Raw genomic sequence first — 21,166 nt, forward strand, 5'->3', positions numbered from 1 at the left:
GTGGAAACACAGAAGTCAATTTGCGCAAAGCAAGCTCCCAGCAACAGCAATGTGATACCGTGCTTGTTGATCATCTATTTTTCAGAGATGTTGGTGGGAAGACAGGGTGAATTTCCCTGCTCCTCTGAGAAGACAATGCCGGGGGGATCTTTAACATCCACCTGACAGAGCCCAGTGGCACAGTGGCTAGTGCTGCTGCCTCACAGCGCCAGGGACCTGGGTTCGATTCCTGGCTTGGGAGACTGTGTGGAGTTTGCACCTTCTCCCTGTTTCTGCGTGGGTTTCCTCCGGCTGCTCCAGTTTCCTACCGCACTCCATAGATGTGCAGGTTAGGTGGATTGGCCATGCCAAATTGACCCTTAGTGTCCCAACACGTGTAGGTTAGGGGGATTGGCCATGGTAAATTGTCCCTGAGTGTCCAAAGATGTGTAGGTTAGGGGATTAGTGGGATAAATGTGTAGGGTTACAGGGTCTGGGTGGGATGTTCTGTCGGTGCAGTCTCGATGAGCTGAATAGCCTCCTTTTGTACTGTGGGAAATTGATGATTCTAAACCAGGCCTTAGCTTAATAAAAAAAAGCACCTCTGACAGTGCAGCTCCTCTTCCATACGGTATTAAAGAACCAATTGAGATTTCTGTGGTCAAGTCACTGGAGTGGGACCTCAACACAGAACCACCTGACTCAGTGAACCCATTGAACCACGTCTGATAAACAAGCCATTAAGATGCTAGCTTCAGTCTCCAGTCTGTGTTTGCTGATCGCAGTGGGAGAAGCTTCACGATGCTGCTTGCACTGTTATGGGTCACCGGTGATTAATGCAAAGTATCTGCGATACGATTTCACATGCAATCAATGTCACACTGGAGATTTGGAGTCTTACGAGCGATAAAGGATAGGGTGAAGAAGAGGGGAAGGAAGGAGATGGGGAGGGAGAGAGAGAGGGAGGGAGGAAGAGGAGGAGGTAGGGAACAAGCAGAGGGAGGGAGAGGAGAAGGGCAGGATAGAGGAAGGAGAGAGGGACAGAGCGGAGGGAGAGGGGAATGGAGGGAGAATGGATTTTGATTTATTATTATCACATGTATTAACATACAGTGAAAAGTATTGTTTCTTGCGCACTATACAAAGCATACCATTCATAGAGAAGGAAACGAGAGAGTGCAGAATGTGGTGTTACAGTCATAGCTCGGGTGTAGGGAAAGATCAACTTAATGCAAGGTAAGTCCATTCAAAAGTCTGACAGCAGCAGGGAAGAAGCTGTCCTTGAGTCGGTTGGTACGTGACCTCAGACTTTTGTATCTTTTTCCTGATGGAAGAAGGTGGAAGAGAGAATGTCCGGGGTGCGTGGGGTCCTTAATTATGCTTGCTACTTTTCCGAGGCAGTGGGAAGTGTAGACAGAGTCAATGGATGGGAGGGAAAGGATGGAGGAGCAGAAAGGGGAAGGAAGGGACATGGGAGTGAGGGAAGGGAGGGAGAGGGATGGAGGGAGGTGAAGGAAGAGAGGGGTTGGGGAAGGGAAGGAGGGAGGGGGAAGGGAAGGAGGGAGGGGGAAGGGAAGGAGGGAGGGGGAAGGGAAGGAGGGAGGGGGAAGGGAAGGAAGGAGACGGGAGGGAGAGAGAGGAAGAGAAGGAAGGGGTGAAGGGAGGGTGCATGAGGAGAAGGGAGGGAGAGAGGGAAAGGAGGATTTGATTTAATTTATTATTGTCACATGTATGAACATACAGTGAAAAGTATTGTTCCTTGCGTGTTATACAGACAGAGCATGCCGTTCATAGAGAAGGAAACGAGACAGTGCAGAATGTAGTGAAGGAGAGGGAGAGAAAAGAGCAGAATGGATGGAGGGGAGGGGGAAGGAGGGAAATAGGCCCCAGAGGGAAGAGAAGGGAAGGGATGGAGAGAGGAGAAAGGAGTGTGAGGGGTGGGGAGAGGAAGGAGTGAAGGAATATAGGAGGGAGGGAGAGGGGGAGGGGAGGAGGTGGTAATGGAGGGACGGTTGAGGGGGAGAGTGAAGCAGAGAATGGGAAAGGGGAACCCGGCAGTGACCCTCAGAATTGTTGCCATTGCAAATAGACAGAATATTCTGAATCAGGACATAATGGCTCCTAACCAAAAATCTGGTGGGGTTTTACTATCTGCAGCCACTTCCCAGTAAGGTTATTTTAATATGGAGACCAAATTGGAAATAGGAGAAATTCCCGTTTTTCTGTTAAAGGTTAATGTAGAGACCATGAAGTAAAGAAGCGGGTCTTTAAATTCCTACATTCTAAGGCACGGCAAAGATTCTTCCCTGAAAGGTTTCGTTTAATTATTGTGAACTAGTTTAATCACATCTGTACCGAGCCAAGTCTGGCTGACCAAAGGATCACTTCCTTCATGAGACACGGAATCGAAGCCTGTCCCTGGGGAGGGGAAACTGCTTCAGTTTGTGTACTTATTAAATTCCACACCCATTCTCCCAAAGCAAAAACTTCCCCCACCATCACCCTCCCTGATTGCAGCCTGCGATAGATCCAAGAATTGTCGCTGCTTCGCCCACACATTGTCCTGATAAAAATGTCCCTGTAAAATGGACTTGGGCGAGGAGAGGAATGTGTGGTCGCCACACATCTGAGATTAATTACATACAACAAGGAGACAAAACCTCACCTCAGATCCAGATCACAATATAATTTAAAATAAAACACACACACAGATAAACAGATGGAGATGAAAAGTGAACATTGTAAACCACTTTGACAGAACGGGTCTTGAACAGAGTGTCTGATCTATAGAAAACGGGCTGGTTCGAGCAATTTCCCCTGTTATTTGTGTGAATGTATTGTAAAGAGGTTTAGATCCCGGGGTGAGCAGTCAGAGATCTGGCCTGTTTTCACTGATTGGGGGGGGGGGGGGGGGGCGTCTCAGGCTTCGATAACATTGAATCAACAAACTGCAGCGTTCTTGAGCTAAACATACGAAAAGAAAATGATTTTTTTAAAAAGTGATTCGCACACGCGGGCAACCCTGCATTCAGACAGATAAATTCAAAAGTCCTTACTGAGCTGAGAAGCAATGGTTACAGAAAGCGAAAGAATATGAAATAGTGCAACATAATTAAACTGGAACTTCATCCTTAAGTACCCCCCTCCCCCCAACACCACCAGCCTGCACATGGAGATCAAGAACTATCTGCAATTCCTGTTTATCTCAATCCATTGACAAGGTTGAGTGTTCCTTGTTTCCTGTTTGTCTTAAGATGCCAGTATTAAAGTCTCCATTCCAAAGAGAGAGAGAGAGAGACTGGTATAGTCCGCAGGGGATCCCTCGGCAAATATATATTTCTTTTTTTAAAAAAAAGAAACAGACCTTCCCGTTTGCAGCAGATACCTTTGTTGTGTTAGATTAAAGCTCTCTTGAGTTTGTTGAGATAATTCCTAAGGGCTGTTTTCCTGTCAGGGTCATTTCTAGTTTAAACCCCACACCTAAGCTGCTAAAGGCAGCAACATTGTACAACTTGTTGTAGCATTTTAAGCAAAGCAATTGTCCTGGAGGTTGCAATATCTGTGGGGATTGTATTTATTTAGCAAGCACAATTAAGTAAGTGGCCCCTTCCATGTAAAATATGACATTGGGGCAGTCATAAGATACAGGCGCCGGATCCACCATCTCACACACACAAGACTCAGAAACCTAACCGCGACACAGATTACAATCCTGGGGCGGGGGGAGGGGGGATTATTATTTGTTTTTCAAAATTTTACAATGGGAATCACAAAGATTTTACATTATTCAACCCGACCCTTATTAATTCCCTGAAGTGTCAATGCCTAAGATTTTAAATTTATTTTTTATTTAAAGAAATGCTGCGTTAACTGTCGCCAACCTACCAGCAAATCCGTGTGCTTTCCCCCTCAATCCTGCAGTCTCTCTCACCCCCTTCCCCACCCGCCACACACCCCCGCAATAAAACCACCAGCAAATCAGGAATACAGTGCATGTGTGTGAGACAATTCTTCAATGTTTTTAATGGATGCAGATACAGATATATATATATTTTTTACAGCGGTGTGTGGACTAGGTGAAAACAGATGTTGCAACGCACCCAAGGACACAATGCATGCATAAAGAACCGAACAATTTGCCCCTCATTTCGTTAACCTGCTCCCGTATTTTAACCAAAGCATTAAGCAATGAAATGTGGTCGCATCGTTACTGGGTGTGTGTGTGTTGTGTGTGTATGTGTGGGGGGTGGGAATGCTGTGTTGAAACGCAACCCCATGTTTCCCGATGCCGATGAGATTCAATTGGAATTGAATTTTCAAAAATTGAAAAATAAAATCTTGCATTTGATTAGTGATGATCTTGGATGGTGGAGGAGGGAGTGGGGAAAAGGAACTGTAAAATAGATATTGGTGCAACCTGGTACTTCGGGCGATTTGTGAATGTCCCATTCAGAAAAAAAAGAAGACCGAACGGGTGATATAATGCGGAGAAATGGAACCCATTGATATTTCCTCGCACAATGCAAGTCAGGAGCCATGCCCTAAAGGGGGCAATGCTTTTAGCGGCGGCTAATTACTCTGGACTGATTCTTTTTTGTGTATATATAGAAAAGGAAGGAGGCTGCAATTATGTAATTTACACCGGGGAATTTGGCTTAATCTTATCTATTATTAGTCGTGTGATTGACTCGTTTATTCCTGTGTGGTGTGTCCATTTGGTTGGCGGGAGGCAGACTGAAAGATGTCTATTTTACTTGTGAGTGGAGGTTTCACTCCTCCTTTTCCCTCCCTCCCTCCTCTCCTGTGTGAGCTTTGAGACCAAAAGAGAGAGAGCGGAAATTCCTGCTTCCGATTGCAAGCAGAGGGACACAGATACAGCAACATTCACTCTGTCTCTCTCTCTCTCTTTGTGAATGGCATTTCCAAAGCTCATCTGCATACACACGCCGGCCCCGGGTCGTCGCCGCGGCAACCGGGCTGACGTCACAATGGGCGGCGGGCGCTGATTGGGCGGCGGCGGCTGAATGTATCCATCTATGGAAGGTTGTGTTTCTATTGAGGAAACAAGCCGGAGCTGCAACAGGCGGGCAGGGTCATTGAGAAAAATAAATACAGCGGCGGCTCGTACCCCATTCAGCAATCCGGGGCCATTCCACACACACTCATTCCAGCCTCTCCTCTCGGGAGGGGAATACATTGCAGCTCGGCTCCCACCATTAAGGAGCAACGTTGTTTTTCTTATTATTTTTGCCCAATTTGCAAAGCTGGATCAGAATTTGTTGTTGCCATTTGCAAATCTGGATTGCTTTGTTTAATCTTTTTTTTGCAGTTTGCAGAGCTGGATCATTGTTTTAATTTATTGCAAAGCTGGATCATTTTCTCGATCGGTTTGCAATTTGTAAGGCAGTCCCTTTTTGCGGGGACTGTTCCCATTGATAAAACAAAGGAGCAAATTTTCCAGGTGGGCTTTTTTCCTTTCTCTTTCCCACCACCTGCTTAATCCTCTTTTCCCACTCTCCCTTTCTTCCACTCTGTCCTCTTTCTCTTTGCACCTTCCCCTATTCCCCTCTCTCTTCCACCCTCCCCCCATTCCTCTCTCTGTCTCTCTCTCTCTTTCCACCCTCCTCTCTTTCTGATCTGATGCTCGCTCATTGAGACTTGCCCCCATGTTAGAGAGGTTCCCCTGCGCCCCGCTCGACTCGGAAATGGCGATCTGCAAGGCGCCGGGCTGGCTGCACGACCAGCTGGAGCGAGGCTCGGAGCGGCTGCTGCTGGTGGACTGCCGGGCCCGGGAGCGCTACGACTCGGGGCACATCGAGGCGGCCATCAACGTGGCCATCCCCGGGCTGATGCTGCGGCGCCTGAGGAAGGGCAACTTCCCCGTCCGCTCGCTCATCTCCAACAAGGAGGACAAGGAACGCTTCGCCCGCCGCTGCAACACCGACATCATCCTCTTGTACGATGAGAGCACCGGCGAATGGAACGAGAACCTGAACGCCAGCTCGGTGCTGGGCTTGCTGCTTCGAAAGTTAAAGGACGAGGGATGTAAAGTCTTCTGCCTGGAAGGTAAAGAGAGACTTCTTTCAACACCTTCAATGTATCTTTATACCCCTCTGTGTGTAGCTGTACCCCTCAAGGTAATGATACATTGAGAGGTATAGCAACACAATGTATCAATGTTTTTATTTATATATATCCCACACAGCACAGGACAGCCCCTGACCCAGTAGCAAATGTGAAAGTCAAATCCTCCCCAAAATATATTAAAATTGAGGATATCTCGAAGGGGGGTGCACCACAATATCGACTTGCATCAGAAACAGAAGCCACAGAAAGAAGGGAAAACAAGAGAATGATCTGCTTTGGAAGCGGGTGGAAGCAAATTGAATAACTTTCAACATATATTGTGTATACATATGTTTATATATATATATATATATATGAGAGAGAGAGAATTGTTTATAGATGTATAGACTAATTGATATGAAGAGGGCAATCACTGGGCTATGGGAAAGTGCAGTTATTAGTAATTGGCTCGTTTTCAAAGAGCAACCATGTACACAGTGGGCTGAATGGCCTCTTCCTTAATCACTGGGTTATGGGAAAGTGCAGTGAGTAATTGGATAGTTTTCAGAGTAAACATGTATACAATGGGCCGAATAGCCACCACCTTGATCACTGGGCTAGGGGAATGTGCAGTGCAATACATAGTAATTGGATAGTTCTCACAGAGCAAGTATGTGCATAATGGGCCGAATGGCCACCTCCTGTATCTATAATTTAAAATGTCTTTGTTTCTACTAAACTGTTTCATTAATGTGGCGCCTGCTATGTTTTCTCTTTGTCTTTGTGCTCCTCAGGCGGATTCAACAAGTTCCAGGCGGAATATCCGGCGCACTGTGAGAGCAACCTGGACAGCTCCTGTGGCAGCGGGTCGCCCACCCTGCCGGTGCTGGGGCTAGGGGGGCTGCGCATCAGCTCAGACTCGTCCTCGGACATCGAGTCGGAGCCGGACCGAGACGCCCCCAACAGCGCGACCGAGTGCGAGAGCAGCCCGCTCTCCAACAACCAGCAGCCCTCCTTCCCGGTGGAGATTCTGCCCCACCTGTACCTGGGCTGTGCCAAGGACTCCACCAACCTAGATATGCTGGAGGAACACGGCATCAAGTACATCCTGAATGTCACCCCCAACCTGCCCAACCTGTTTGAGAATGCCGGCGAGTTCAAGTACAAGCAAATCCCCATCTCAGATCACTGGAGTCAAAACCTCTCCCAGTTCTTCCCTGAAGCCATCGCATTCATAGGTAGGCGCACCTGTGTGTGTGTATGTATTCATTATAAACCTTCAAACTTTCTCTCTTATTTTTTTGTAGCCGTTTTATTCAGTCCAGGTACAAAGCTCTGCTGTTTTTACAATCATGATCATACAAAGATGTGAAGGTTAGGTAGATTGGCCATGCTAAATTGCCCCTTAATGTCCAAAGATTGGCAATGTTAAATTGTCCGTTAGTGTCCCACGATGTGCAGGTTAGGTGGATTGACCATGGCAAATGTGTGGGGTTACAAGGGATAGGGTTGGGGAGAAGACCTGGATAAAACACTCTGTCAGAAAATCAGTGCAGACTCGATGGGCCGAATGGCCTCTTATGCACTGTAGGGCTTCTATATCCTGTGGAAAATTTCAAAGGTAGAAACATTGTTTTTGGGGGGGGGGGAGGTGTTTGAAACATGTTGGGGGAAGGTACAAGAAACAAAACACAAATTTCAAATTGGGTTGATGGTCTAAATAGCATTGGATAGAGTCCTCTGACGTGGAGATGTCGGCGTTGGACTGGGATAAGCACAGTAAGAAGTCTCACAACTAATAACTTAGCAGCACTAATAATTTTTATATAATATAATTTTTATAATTATTATTTGCTGCCAAATAAGCCTGTTGGACTTTAACCTGGTGTTGTAGAGTCCCCTGCCCAGAGAGAGTGACCCCATCTTACTGAAGTGGACTATGGATAGATTGGTGATGGAGACATAATATCACCCAGTTTTTAACATTTGTTTATAATCAAGGACTATTAAAAAGAGAGCTGTTCTTCAACTTTGTTAAGCTTTAAATTTTAAAAAAACCCACAATTTAAGTTTAACCCCGCTGCTCGTAGGTGTAATAATGGGTATTGTGAAATCGCTGGGCAGACATGAGTTCAAATTCCACCAAATTCAATTAATTAATACCTCTGGGGTTGGAAACCTAGTCCACAAAGCTACCATTTAAAAAAAAACTCCCTTAGAACAGGAAATCTGCCGTCTTGCCTCAGTCTGGCCCACATGAGACTTCACTCCAGTGTCCAAGCAATGTGGTGTTGACTCTTTAGTGTCCTCTGAAATGCTTTGGCAAGTGGTAGCAAAGGGTGTATGGAAAAATAAATGCTGACCTTGCCCCCACGTCCCACGAAAAGAAATGTATTTTTTAAAAAACATAATCTGTAAAGAAAATGCAAATCAGTAAATCATGGACCGGATTTTGTGAAGGGTATAATATGTCCGCTTCAGTGTTTGTGCAAGGAGTTTGAAAACATTCCCATTCAGCTCTCTGCGTTCTGTGAGCTTGTGTTTATTTATTTTTTTAAAAAGCGATTGTCCTACAGTGTAAATATTTTAGGTCATGAGCCTTTCAGTTATATTGAACGCCAGTCGAAAGGGTTCCAGTCTGAGGAATTAAGCAAGGGTTATTTTTTTTTTAGAAAAAGGATCCCAGCAGTTTTTATGTGCAGACAACATACTGGGTTTTAACTAGAACTAATGCAATTAACAATCCCTGAGACATGGTCTGCAGCCTGGGGCTGATTTGAGCCAGGGCGGAAAGAATTCCGGCTGGAAGCCACAGAGAAACTAATCTAAAGGCATTGTAACGCATTTCCTCCTACAAAGGAAACCATTTTCAGGCAATGTTGACATCCTGTTCCTGTTAATAGGCCTTGTCCCCTATGACTTTCCTCTTTCTTCTGGAACGCCTGAATGCCTCCATTGTGGAGGGAGGCACAACAGTTCGGAGAATAATTTAATAGACTCTGCAGCCTGCGAGTCTCTACATTGGAGACATTCACGAGTATCTTGCAAGATTTCTTTTGAAACATTTGCACGGCAGACATTAATACACCCTGATGAATGCGCTTTTCAACCGACACTGACCCACATAACAACCCACAGGCTTCTCAGTTACAGTAAAAAGTTGCAGGGCAACCTTTACAAGCCTCCCTGCTTTTTTTTTCCCCCCCTAAAGCATTTAAAACTCCCAACCTACACAAGTGATCTGCAAGTCTATAAGTTTTTGTACCCCCCCCCTCCTCCACCGATGACCTAGACACAAGACAGCGTAACTGGGGATAATTTGTTTTGACTTGACCACATTAGCTGAGATTTAACAGAATAAAGGAGGGTGAAGATTTAGTCTGGATGGGAGGGGTGGCGGGGGAAATAACAAATGGTGCTGAACATTTTCAAAAGAACTTCAAAATGTGACGTGAGTTTTTTTTTTTGCAAGTGTTAATGTTGAATTTTTTGACCTATTTGGACTTGTTGTTGCTTCTCTTGTTGACCTGGGTGTTTTTTCTCTTTTCAGATGAAGCCCGTAACCAGAGTTGTGGGGTGCTGGTGCATTGTTTGGCAGGAATTAGCCGTTCGGTCACAGTGACAGTAGCCTATCTGATGCAGAAGCTGAACCTCTCCATGAACGACGCCTACGACATTGTGAAGATGAAGAAGTCCAACATCTCGCCCAACTTCAACTTCATGGGGCAGCTGCTGGACTTTGAGCGGACCCTGGGCCTCAGCAGCCCCTGTGACAACCGGCTGCCCTCGCAGCCCCTCTACTTTACCACCGCCACCCCCACCAACCAAAATGTCTTCCAGCTTGACTCGCTCCAGTCCACTTGACTGCTCAACCTGACCGGCAGCGAGCGAGGCTCGGAAGAATTTTACAGGTCAAATCACTGACAGATAAAGGGGGGGTCAGAATGGGTTATGCAAAAGGACAGCTGATCTCACGAAAGGCAACTTGACTCTTTTGTTCAAGCAGCTCTTTGTTGAGGGGTGGGTGGGGGGGCTGCAGACCCTGACCTTTGACTTGGAGACCACTGATGGTTCATTGAGTTAGTTGGAAAAGTGCAGTGGCTGAACGCTTCCCAGTCTAAAGTGGGACAAAGAGAGAAGTCGAGCGAAGTATTCACGCTCTCTCGATTGATCCCCTTCCTTTTGAATCCTATCGGTAGCAGAATGTTTGTCTTCAATGAAGACTTTGTGTATCCAAGCTGGTTAGGAGAGGAAAGAAAATGGTTTTTGGAGTTCTGGAATTGGCCACAATTATATATTTCTGTACCCCAGATCTTGGAGTACCATGTAGCATGATTTGTGTGTGTGTGTGTGTGTGTATATATATATATTGTCTGTGTACAGATCCAGTGTCGAAACTGTACATCAACCAAGATTATGTATTACTGGGTGGATTGTTGTAAAGAAAGTAGATTCCTATAAGGTACTTGGGACTGAATCCAGAATACCTCCTTCCTTTGCTGAATGAGAGGACTGGAAATGTACAATTAGTGTGTAAATTAATATTATGTTTTAACGGATTATTTGGACAGTATATACCAAAAAAGGTTTTTGTGTTTTCTTTGACCTGCTTCGATATGTCACTTTATCTTGCATTGTGAGTGCAATTTGAAGCTGACTTATGATTTATACTCTTTTTATTTTCTTCTATTCTCCAACTAAGAGCCTTGGTAACGTGTAGACAGTGCTTGTATTTTCTTGCTGAAGAATGAGTCGACTGTTATTTGAAAATGGGACTGGTGAATCTTTTTTTTTTCCTGTGTTAATTTTTATATGAACAATGCGTATTTCATACAGTGCATTACCTCTGTGCAGACTTTTCAGGGAAGTTATCATGAATGCAATAGTTTCTTTTTCTACAAAGTCTGTGTTTAAAACTGGAAGCCAATACTGTGTGTATGTGCGCGTGTGTGTGTGTGTATACTCTGCACTTGTGAGAAGCCAAGTGAGAAGATGACCCCAATTGATTGTCACTGATGGCTTAATGTGGGATGTGGAATTTATTCTAAGAATGATTGTATAATACTAAGTTATTAATAAATAACTATTTTGTCTATATAGAACCTTACACGAGCTTTCAGCTTTATTTGGTTAACCCTGTCCCTATTTGTCAGTGAAATGTTCAGTTCTTGGTGAGCTTTGTGATGACGCAGTGATAGAAGCAAGCTTGAGAAACAAAGCAGGAGAATGACTTAAAATGCAACACGCTGGTAAACAGCAACCCGCACTGGTTTCATAAAGGACATCCTGCCTGAATAACCGCAGGGTTTGCGGAAGTGAAGTGCATGTTGCTGAGTTCTGATGATGCATCTGGACTTCCAATGCAACGGCCTGTTACACACAGCTTTCAGGAAGTGGGTTTTTATTTTTAAATGAAGAATGGAAACGAAAAGAGGAACATCCAGTCGGAGGAGTCAGGTTAAGATGGGGGAAGATGCAGTGAGTGCAGAATTTGGGTCCAGTGCTGCCACCCACCCTCCCCCCCATCCCCGCTATTTTACAATGACCTGGACGCAGAAGCTCAATGTCGCTGAGCTCCATAGACAGATTCATCAGAATAGCACAACCCAAGGAGACCATTGAGCCCATCAAGCCCTGCTACATCTCTTTCGTGGGTGGCACAGTGGTTAGCGTTGCTGCCTCACAGTGCCAGGGACCCGGGTTCGATTCCCGGCTTGGGTCACTGTCTGTGTGGAGTCTGCACATTCTCCCCGTGTCTGCGTGGGTTTCCTCCGGATGCCCCGGTTTCCTCCAAATAGGTGTGGGTTAGGTGGATTGGCCAGGCTAAATTGCCCTTTAGTGTCAGGGGAAATAGAAAGGGCAAATAGATGGAGTTACGGGATGGGGGCTGGGTGGGATTGTTGTTGGTGCAGGCTCGATGGGTTGAATGGCCTCCTCCTGCACTGTAGGGATTCCATCCAGTTGGTCCCACTGTCCCGCTCTATCCCAAATCCCTGAAATTCTTTACTCCTTCAGGTGTATTTTCATTTCCTCTAAAGGCTGCAATTGAATCTGTCTCCAACACCCATATCTCGATCTCAATCCTCGGTAATTCCTCAGTGTCAAGAATTCTCAGGTCATTTCCTTTTCTTTTACCGATTGCTGTTTGATTGGTGACACTTCAGCCAGTTTCTCTTCATCCGAAACCTTTTCAATACTTTTTACGGAATCTCTTCCCTTGGCCTCTCCTGCTCCAAGGAAAACAGCGTGGCCTCTCCAGTCTCTACACGTAGCTGTAATCTCTCAGCTAATCAATTTCCTTCGTACCCTCTCTAAAGCCTTCGCAACCTTCTAAAGTGCGGTGCCCATAATTGGCACAGTCCTCCAGCGAGGGCCAAACTTGGCATTTCATAAAAGGTTGTCATAACTTCCAGGCTCTTGTACTCTCTGCCTCCATTTACAAAGTGGAGATGCCGGCGTTGGGCTGGGGTAAACACAGTAAGAAGTCTCACAACACCAGGTTAAAGTCCCAACAGGTTTATTTGGTAGCAAATACCATAAGCTTTCGGAGCGCTGCTCCTTCGTCAGATGGAGTGGGTAACCTGGGTTTAATGCTCCCTCCACCCACATTGTCTGTACCTTTAAGACCTGGCTGGCTTTAGGGATTCGCATTCTAATCGGTATTCTGTAACTTGATTTTGTGTCTCTGTGCACTGTTTGAGAACACATTTCCACTCCATCTGACGAAGGGGCAGCGCTCCGAAAGCTTATGGTATTTGCTACCAAATAAACCTGTTGGACTTTAACCTGGTGTTGTGAGACTTCTTACTCCATGTGCCCGGCTAGCTCAGTCGGTAGAGCATGAGACTCTTAATCTCAGGGTCGTGGGTTCGAGCCCCACGTTGGGCGACGTTGATTTTGGCGGCACGGTAGCACAGTGGTTAGCACTGCTGCTTCACAGCTCCAGGGTCCCGGGTTCGATTCCCGGCTCGGGTCACTGTCTGTGTGGAGTTTGCACATTCTCCTCGTGTCTGCGTGGGTTTCCTCCGGGTGCTCCGGTTTCTTCCCACAGTCCAAAGATGTGCGGGTTAGGTTGATTGGCCAGGTTAAAAAAAATTGCCCCTTAAAGTCCTGGGATGTGTAGGTTAGAGGGATTACTGGGTAAAATATGTGGGGGTAGGGCCTGGGTGGGATTGTGGTCGGTGCAGACTCGATGGGCCGAATGGCCTCCTTCTGCACTGTAGGGTTTCTATGAATTCTATGAATCCATTTATAAAGCCCAGGCTTTATGCTTTGCTACCCTGGCTTGCCATATTATAGACTTGTGCACCAATACCTGCCTCCAGGCTGTTTTGTTCTTGCACCCCAACGGGCAAATATTGCATATAAAATATTCCAGGAATTGTGGATGCACTTGTTGATAAAATGGGACAAATAATACAAATAAGTTCATGGTGGTAGACATTCAAAGAAAAACATTGGGAATATATTCACTCTGAGCGGTATCAGAATTAGTTTGAGGAGAGGTTGACAGACATCTGGGTGTGATAATAGGATGCAAATGTTTTGATGTGTCTTACGGATTGTATTTGAGCTTTATGGCCAAATTACTACAATAGAATCATAGAATCCCTACAGTGCAGAGGGAGGGCATTCGGCCCATCGAGTCTGCACCGACAACAATCCCACCCAAGCCCTATCCCAGTAATCCCAAATATTTACCCTGCTAATTCCCCTGACACAGTAAGAAGTTTAACAACACCAGGTTAAAGTCCAACAGGTTTATTTGGTAGCAAAAGCCACACAAGCTTTCGAGGCTCTAAGCCCCTTCTTCAGGTGAGTGGGAATTCTGTTCACAAACAGAATTTATAAAGTGTCTTTATAAATTCTGTTTGTGAACAGAATTCCCACTCACCTGAAGAAGGGGCTTAGAGCCTCGAAAGCTTGTGTGGCTTTTGCTACCAAATAAACCTGTTGGACTTTAACCTGGTGTTGTTAAACTTCTTACTGTGTTTACCCCAGTCCAACGCCGGCATCTCCACATCAATTCCCCTGACGCCAAGGGGCAATTTCTTTTTTTATTATTCATTCATGAGGCATGGGTGTCGCTGGCCGGGCCAGCATTTATTGCCCATCACTAGTTGCCTGAGGGCAGTTGAGAGTCAACCACATTGCTGTGGCTCTGGAATCACATGTAGGCCAGACCGGGTAAGGACGGCAGATTTCCTTCCCTAAAGACATTAGTGAACCAGATGGTTTTTTCCGGCAATGGTTTCATGGTCATCAGTAGATTCTTAATTCCAGATTTTTAAAATTGAATTCAAATTCCATCATTTGCCGTGGCAGGATTCGAACTCGGGTTCCCGAAACATTTGTTGGATTTCTCGACTAATAGTTTGACGATAACACCACTAGGCCATCACCTCCCTGAATTTAACACCACCAATCCACCTAACATGCACATTTTTGGACTGTGGGAGGAAACCGGAGCACCCTGAGGAAACCCATGCAGACACAGGGAGAACGTGCAGACTCTAGATAGATAGACTGACCCGAGACCAATATCGAACCCGGGTCCCTTTCGCTGTGAGGCAGCAATGCTAACCACTGTGCCCTTGTGCCACCCAATGCCATCTTGCTAATGCTATATAGTGTGCCAGTCGGGGCACATCTTTGAACACTGCATTCAGATCTGATCAAGCAGGCAGAGGCAAAAGATGCAAATCCTGGAGTGAATGCAGGGAAGGGTGCAAAGCTGATGACTAGCGTAAGCTGATTTATGAGGAGATTAGAGAAACGCTGACTCCTCAAGCTTTGGCGAAAGTGAATTAGTGAGACCTAGAAGTGTACAAGATGTTAAGTGGAACAGAGAAGATTAAACCTTTGCGCTATTAAGTGCTAAAAAAAATCTTCAAAATGTACTTCTCTGACCAAGCTTTTAAGTCACCTAATATCTCAATGTGGCTGAGTGTCAAATTGTCTGATTATGATCTGGCGAAGAGCCCTTGGGTTTGTTTTTTTTTAACCACTTTAAAGGTGCCGTAAAAATCTAATCTTGTTGTTGTTGAGCCCTGATTACAAGACCAGGAAGCGTAGTTACAAACCATTAAAAAGCAAACTCGGCTCCGGTGTCAGAAAGCATTTCAAATAAGAGTAATCAATACCTGGAGCAGAGGCTGCAAAGCCTGGGATCATTCCCGCGGTCATTGGATGCTTGGAGAAACCCGAGATTTTATGGAAGGGATGAGCACGGTGGATCAAGTGGTTTCCTTCAGCAATGCAAAGCTCCCTCAGCCACAGGAAGGTCAAAGCGCCAATTCATTTGGTCACTGAAATAAGGCCGTGCCAGTAGATAAACGGCAGCAGTAATGTGTGTTACAACATTGCAATAAATTATGGCTGTTCAGGGTGTCATGTTGGAATTAACCGAGTGCAAACCTATCGTCTGATTACACATTGTAGAGGGGCATGAACATAGAACATAGAAACCCTACAGTGCAGAAGGAGGCCATTTGGCCCATCGAGTCTGCACCGACTACAATCCCACCCAGGACCTACCCCCACATATTTTACCCGCTAATCCCTCGAACCTACGCATCCCAGGACTCTAAGGGACAATTTTTAACCTGGCCAATCAACCTAACCCGCACATCTTTGGACTGTGGGAGGAAACTGGAGCACCCAGAGGAAACCCACGCAGACACGAGGAGAATGTGCAAACTCCACACAGACAGTGACCCAAGCCAGGAATCGAACCCGGGACCCTGGAGCTGTGAAGCAGCAGTGCTAACCACTGTGCTACCGTGCCGCCCATGAGAATTAGCATTATACCTGGCTTGTTCTGCAACGTGAAAGGTGTTTTATACACTTTGGGAAGAGCTTCACTCTGATTTGATTTGATTTGATTTTGATTTGATTTATTATTGTCACATGTATTAACATACAGCGAAAAGCATTGTTTCTTGCGCGCTATACAGACAAAACATACCGTTCATAGAGAAGGAAACGAGAGAGTGCAGAATGTACCGTTACAGTCATAGCTAGGGTGTCGAGAAAGATCAACTTAATGCAAGGTAAGTCCATTCAAAAGTCTGACGGCAGCAGGGAAGAAGCTGTTCTTGAGTCGGTTGGTACGTGATCTCAAACATTTGTATCTTTTTCCTGATGGAAGAAAGTGGAAGAGAGAATGTCCGGGGTGCGTGGGGTCCTTAATTATGCTGGCTGCTTTGCCGAGACAGCGGGAAGTGTAGACAGAGTCCATGGATGGGAGGCTGGTTTGCGTGATGGATTGGGCTACATTCACGACCTGTTGTAGTTCCTTGCAGTCTTGAGCAAAGCAGGAGCCATACCAAGCTGTCATTAACATCTTTGGATGCTAGATTCCATTCATTACTCTCAAGCTGTGCTCACTTGTAAACACGCTTTAGTGAGGAGCTAAAGGAAATCAGCATCAGTAGAGAAATGGTTTTGTGGAAATTGATGGGATTGAAGGTGGATAAATAGCTGAGGCCAAAACGTTGTCTGATTTCAAGAAGAAATTAGATATAGCTCTTGGGGCTAAAGGAATCGAGGGATATGGGAGGAAGGGGGATCAGGATATTGAATTCATTGATCATCCATGATCAAAATGAATGGCGGAGCAGGCTTGAAGGGCCGAATGGCCTCCTCCTGCTTCTAGTTTCTATGTAAGGCCATTACTAACAGGAAATAATCTCAAAAGGTTGAAAATCTATTGGCCTCCTTGTTAATAGCATTTTCTTTTTTTTTATATGTGGGTAGGAAGATCTCTGCTTTGGTTAAGATTTCCCTGACACCCACAATGGTTAAAGCTTCACGCGAGCAAATGCCCTTCCCACGGATGGAAGTACCAGTGTGATAGCCAGTCGCACTCCTCACAGCGTATAGTGTGCGTGGAAACAATAATAATATTTGCTACCAAATAAACCTGTTGGACTTTAACCTGGTGTTGTGAGACTTCTTACTGTGGAAACAATAAGGCAGGACTTGGGTCTGACAGATCTACAGCCCATCGATACATTTTATTTCTTTTAATCAGAATGGTTGTGTTTGAAAGTTGAGATCTTGTTACAGGAAGAATTTGTTGCAAATACTTTTCTCTTGAGCATGGAGGCATGCCAGGAAATAAACAATGGGGATTTAAAAGTAATATAGGGGTATTTTTCAACCTCCCAATAAAAATCAAATCTCGTCTGCAGTAATTGTGTAACGATTTAGGTTTAAGTGCAGTACTGAGGGAGTGCCGCATTGTTCGCCGCGCCTTCTTTTCGGATGCGACATTCGACTGAGTTCTCCTCTGCTCAGAGGGGCTTTCCCACCGCAACTCATCCCAGGAAGAGGGGGGATTATCCCACATTCCTCTCCAAGATTCACCTCTCAAGCAATGTCCATTCATCACAATTGTCTGTGGGACTTTGCCAAGCACCAAGGGATTGTTGTGTTTGTCTATGTTACGATCATACAATGAATTGGCTTCAAAGAGCAGTGGGACATCCGGAGGATGTGGAGGACACTATATGAATACAAGTTTTCCCTTTCTTAAACTTTTGGTAAAACACTTTCATGTTTCCCTTATGGTGAGTGATATAGTCGATTTGCTTTATCAAATAGCATCATTTACTTTTGCACTGGTGTCCGAACAGTGACCATCTAAAGTTTAAAGTTTATTTATTAGTGTGGTGGCACAGTGGTTAGCACTGCTGCCTCACAGCGCCAGGGACCTGGGTTTGATTCCCGGCTTGGGTCGCTGTCTGTGAAGCATTTGCACGTTCTCCCCGTGTCTGCGTGGGTTTCCTCCGGGTGCTCCAGTTTCCTCCCACAGTCCGAAAGATGTGCTGGTTAAGTTCATTGATCATGCTAAATTTTCCCTCAGTGTACCCAAACAGGCACTGGAGTGTGGCGACTCGGGGATTTTCACAGTAACTTTATTGCAGTGTTAGTGTAAGCCTACCTGTGACACTATAAATAAATTTAGAACACAAGTAAGCTTACGTCAACGCTGCAATGAAGTTACTGTGAAAACCCCCTAGTCGCCACACTCCAGCGCCTGTTTGGGTACACTGAAGGAGAATTTAACATGGCCAATGCACCTAACCAGCACGTCTTTTGGACTGTGGGAGGAACCCGGAGCGCCCGGAGGAAACCCACGCAGACACGGGGAGAATATGCAAACTCCACACAGACAGTGATACAAGCCGGGAATTGAACCCGGGTCCCTGGCGCTGTGAGGCAGCAGTGCTAACCAATGTGCCTGGGCTAACTCAAGGAGAGTTTGTAGAGGGACTAGCAATTTCCAGACCAGCCGGCAGCAAGTGTGTCATTTTGCTTTTTCTTTTAAATTAAGGCTGTGGATACTTTTTTTAAAAAAAAGGTAAGCTGTCTCTCTCCCTCTCTCTATCGATTATTAATTTTGCCTCCCTCCCTGGGTGGGTGGACAGAGTGCAATGTCTGCTCTTAAGCTGACAGATGGCCTTGCCAACATTTCCCTTGGTTTTAACACAGCCCTGTGCCAGCTGTTCCCAGCCTCGGAACATTATCAAACTCCCAAATTCTGGCACAGAGCCAGAGCCCCATTATCGCACAGCGGAAGCTCAACCAGTAACTCTGGGAGATACAGCAAAGCTAGGTCCCAGTCTGATCAAAGGTTTTGTGGTTACACCTGATGATGGAAGTTGGTGTCTATTGTACAAAAACTGTGGGCGGCACGGTGGTTAGCGCTGTTGCCTCACAGCGCCAGGGACCTGGGTTCAATTCTCAGCTTGGGTCATTGTCTGTGTGGAGTTTGCACGTTCTCCCCGTGTCTGCGTGGGTTTCCTCCGGGTGCTCCAGTTTCGTTCCACAGTCCCAAAGACGTGCTGGTTAGGTGCATTGGCCATGCTAAATTCTCCCTCAGTGTACCCGAACAGGCGCCGGAGTGTGGCGACTAGGGGATTTTCACTGTAACTTCGTTGCAGTGGAGATATAAGCCTACTTGTGACACTAATAAATAAACTTTAAAAAAGTCACCTGCACGACCAAGGAAAATGGACAGAAACATTCAGCAAAAGGCTTTTTTGGGGGAAAAAAAGGCGTTGGGTTTTTAAGATTTAGTTTTATTTGAAGGCCAACCTCCTCTCATTCTAGACAGTCAACACCAGTTGTTGTACTTAGTTACAGATGTAAAACAAAACCACTCATTGATCCGAGGTTTAAGCGTACACGCGATTACAACTTCCCCTCTGTCTGACCTCAGCAGTTTTGGAAGTGGCAACAGTTGCCAACTGCCTCCACCTGTCTAGTACGCTGGTCTTAAAGGGGCAGCTCAGCGTTTTGCACACTCACCACCGCCCCCACTCCTGAAAAGTACAAAATAATATACAGCAACCCCAGTGCAGTACAGGAAGACCAAGCTTAACACCACTCCCTGGACCCCCTGTCCCTGGCAAACATCACCTCTCCGCATATCCGCCAACTTGTAATAACCCACAAAATGATAGAAAAGGTTCAATTCTCAGCTTGGGTCATTGTCTGTGTGGAGTTTGCACGTTCTTCCCGTGTCTGCGTGGGTTTCCTCCGGGTGCTCCAGTTTCCTCCCACAGTCTGAAAGACGTGCTGGTTAGGTGCAATGTCGCAATGCCCCTCCACCTGCCACTTGGTGCTGATCTATTCAGCCAATCCAAGGTACGATTCCCATCAAAAGAAGGCCGATCTGGAAGAACCTCCCCCACATGGGCAGCACAGTGGTACAGTGGTTAGCACTGCTGCCTCACAGTGCCAGGGACCCGGGTTCCTGGCTTGGGTCACTGTCTGTGCGGAGTCTGCACGTTCTCCCCGTGTCTGCGTGGGTTTCCTCCGGGTGCTCCGGTTTCCTCCCACACTCTGAAGATGTGCAGGTTAGGTGGATTGGCCGTGCTAAATTGCCCCAAATGTATAGGTTAGGTGGATTAGTTATGATAAGATGGGTTGCGGGGATGGGTTTAGTGGGGTGGGTGGGTGGGCCTGGATGGGTCGCTGTTTGGAGGGTTGGTGCAGACTCAATGGGGTGAATGGCCTCCTGCACGGTAGGGATTCTATGGTGTGGAGATGCTGGTATTGGACTGGGGTAAACACAGTAAGAAGTCTCACAACACCAGATTAAAGTCCAACAGGTTTATTTGGTAGCCTCTTGTTGCTGCCAGGCTCTGGAGCCATACCAAGCTGTGATACAACCAAAAAGAATGCTTTTTATGGTGCATCTGTAAAAGTTGGTGAGAGTCGTAGCTGACATGCCAAATTTCCTTAGTCTTCTGAGAAAGTAGAGGTGTTGGTGGGCTTTCTTAACTATAGTGTCGGCATGGGGGGACCAGGACAGGTTGTTGGTGACCTGGACACCTAAAAACTTGCAATTCTGGTCATTATGACATTGCTATTTGGGGCTCAATTGGCTGAACAGCTGGTTTGTGACGCAGAGCGATGCCAACAGCGTGGGTTCAATTCCCGTTTCCGTTTGAGGTTATTCATGAAAGCGTCACCTTCTCAACTCTGCCCCTTGCCTGAGGTGTGGAGATCCTCAGGTTAAAGCACCACCAGTCAGCCTATGATCATCTGGGACTAAGATGACTTTACTTTTACCTACTGGCGGGAGTTTGCTGGGTGAAAATTGGCGACAGTATTTGCGACATTACAACAGTGACCACACTTAACACAAAAGTACTTCATTAGCACAGAGAGCACTTTGAAACGTCCAGTTGCTAAAGGCGATGTATGAATAAAAATCTTTTGTTCTCTTTATTGTGTGTTAGTGCTCCTAAGCTTAATAAAGAAACGCTGCCCTTTGACTCACTGAGACATATTTTATCAGCACGCCCAGTCCGATTCCGGAGGCGGGCGAGGCTCGGGGAACAGCATTCTCTGTTGGCCTCGGGCGGGGTTGTACGAACCTCGGGTGGACGTGCCGGTAAAATTCCACCACTCTGAGCAGTAGAAGAAACATTTGCATTTAATGAATCACAGAATACTACAGTGCAGAAGGAGGCCATTCGGCCCATCGAGTCTGCACCGACCACAATCCCACCCAGGCCCCTATCTCCATAATCCCATTCATTTACCCTATCTAGTCCCCCTGACATTAAGGGGCAATTTAGCACGGCCAATCCACCTAACCCGC

The 21,166-nt window shown here is 46.1% G+C and overlaps 1 protein-coding gene, 1 long non-coding RNA gene and 1 other non-coding gene across 3 annotated transcripts in view; 2 read left to right on the top strand and 1 right to left on the bottom strand.

The window, feature by feature from the left end:
• The window catches only part of LOC144498474 (uncharacterized), an 88,686-nt gene extending 84,801 nt beyond the window's left edge, over window positions 1-3,885 (bottom strand). Inside the window, exon 1 of the long non-coding RNA XR_013498709.1 lies at window positions 3,865-3,885. This is a non-coding gene — a long non-coding RNA (uncharacterized LOC144498474). The remainder of the gene's footprint in view (window positions 1-3,864) is intronic.
• Window positions 3,886-5,504: 1,619 nt separating this feature from the next.
• On the top strand, window positions 5,505-11,151 carry LOC144498475 (dual specificity protein phosphatase 6-like). The gene is made up of 3 exons (XM_078219651.1): window positions 5,505-6,045; window positions 6,840-7,283; window positions 9,596-11,151. Exons 1-3 carry the CDS (start codon window positions 5,646-5,648, stop codon window positions 9,907-9,909), a joined length of 1,158 nt encoding a protein of 385 aa, XP_078075777.1. The 5' UTR covers window positions 5,505-5,645; the 3' UTR covers window positions 9,910-11,151.
• A 1,709-nt stretch (window positions 11,152-12,860) lies between these two features.
• On the top strand, window positions 12,861-12,933 carry trnak-cuu (transfer RNA lysine (anticodon CUU)). The gene has a single exon. It is a non-coding gene; the product is annotated as a tRNA-Lys (tRNA).
• The last annotated feature ends 8,233 nt before the right edge of the window (window positions 12,934-21,166 follow it).

Source organism: Mustelus asterias, chromosome 9 (assembly GCF_964213995.1).
Source record: "Mustelus asterias chromosome 9, sMusAst1.hap1.1, whole genome shotgun sequence".
Lineage (NCBI taxonomy): Eukaryota > Metazoa > Chordata > Chondrichthyes > Carcharhiniformes > Triakidae > Mustelus > Mustelus asterias.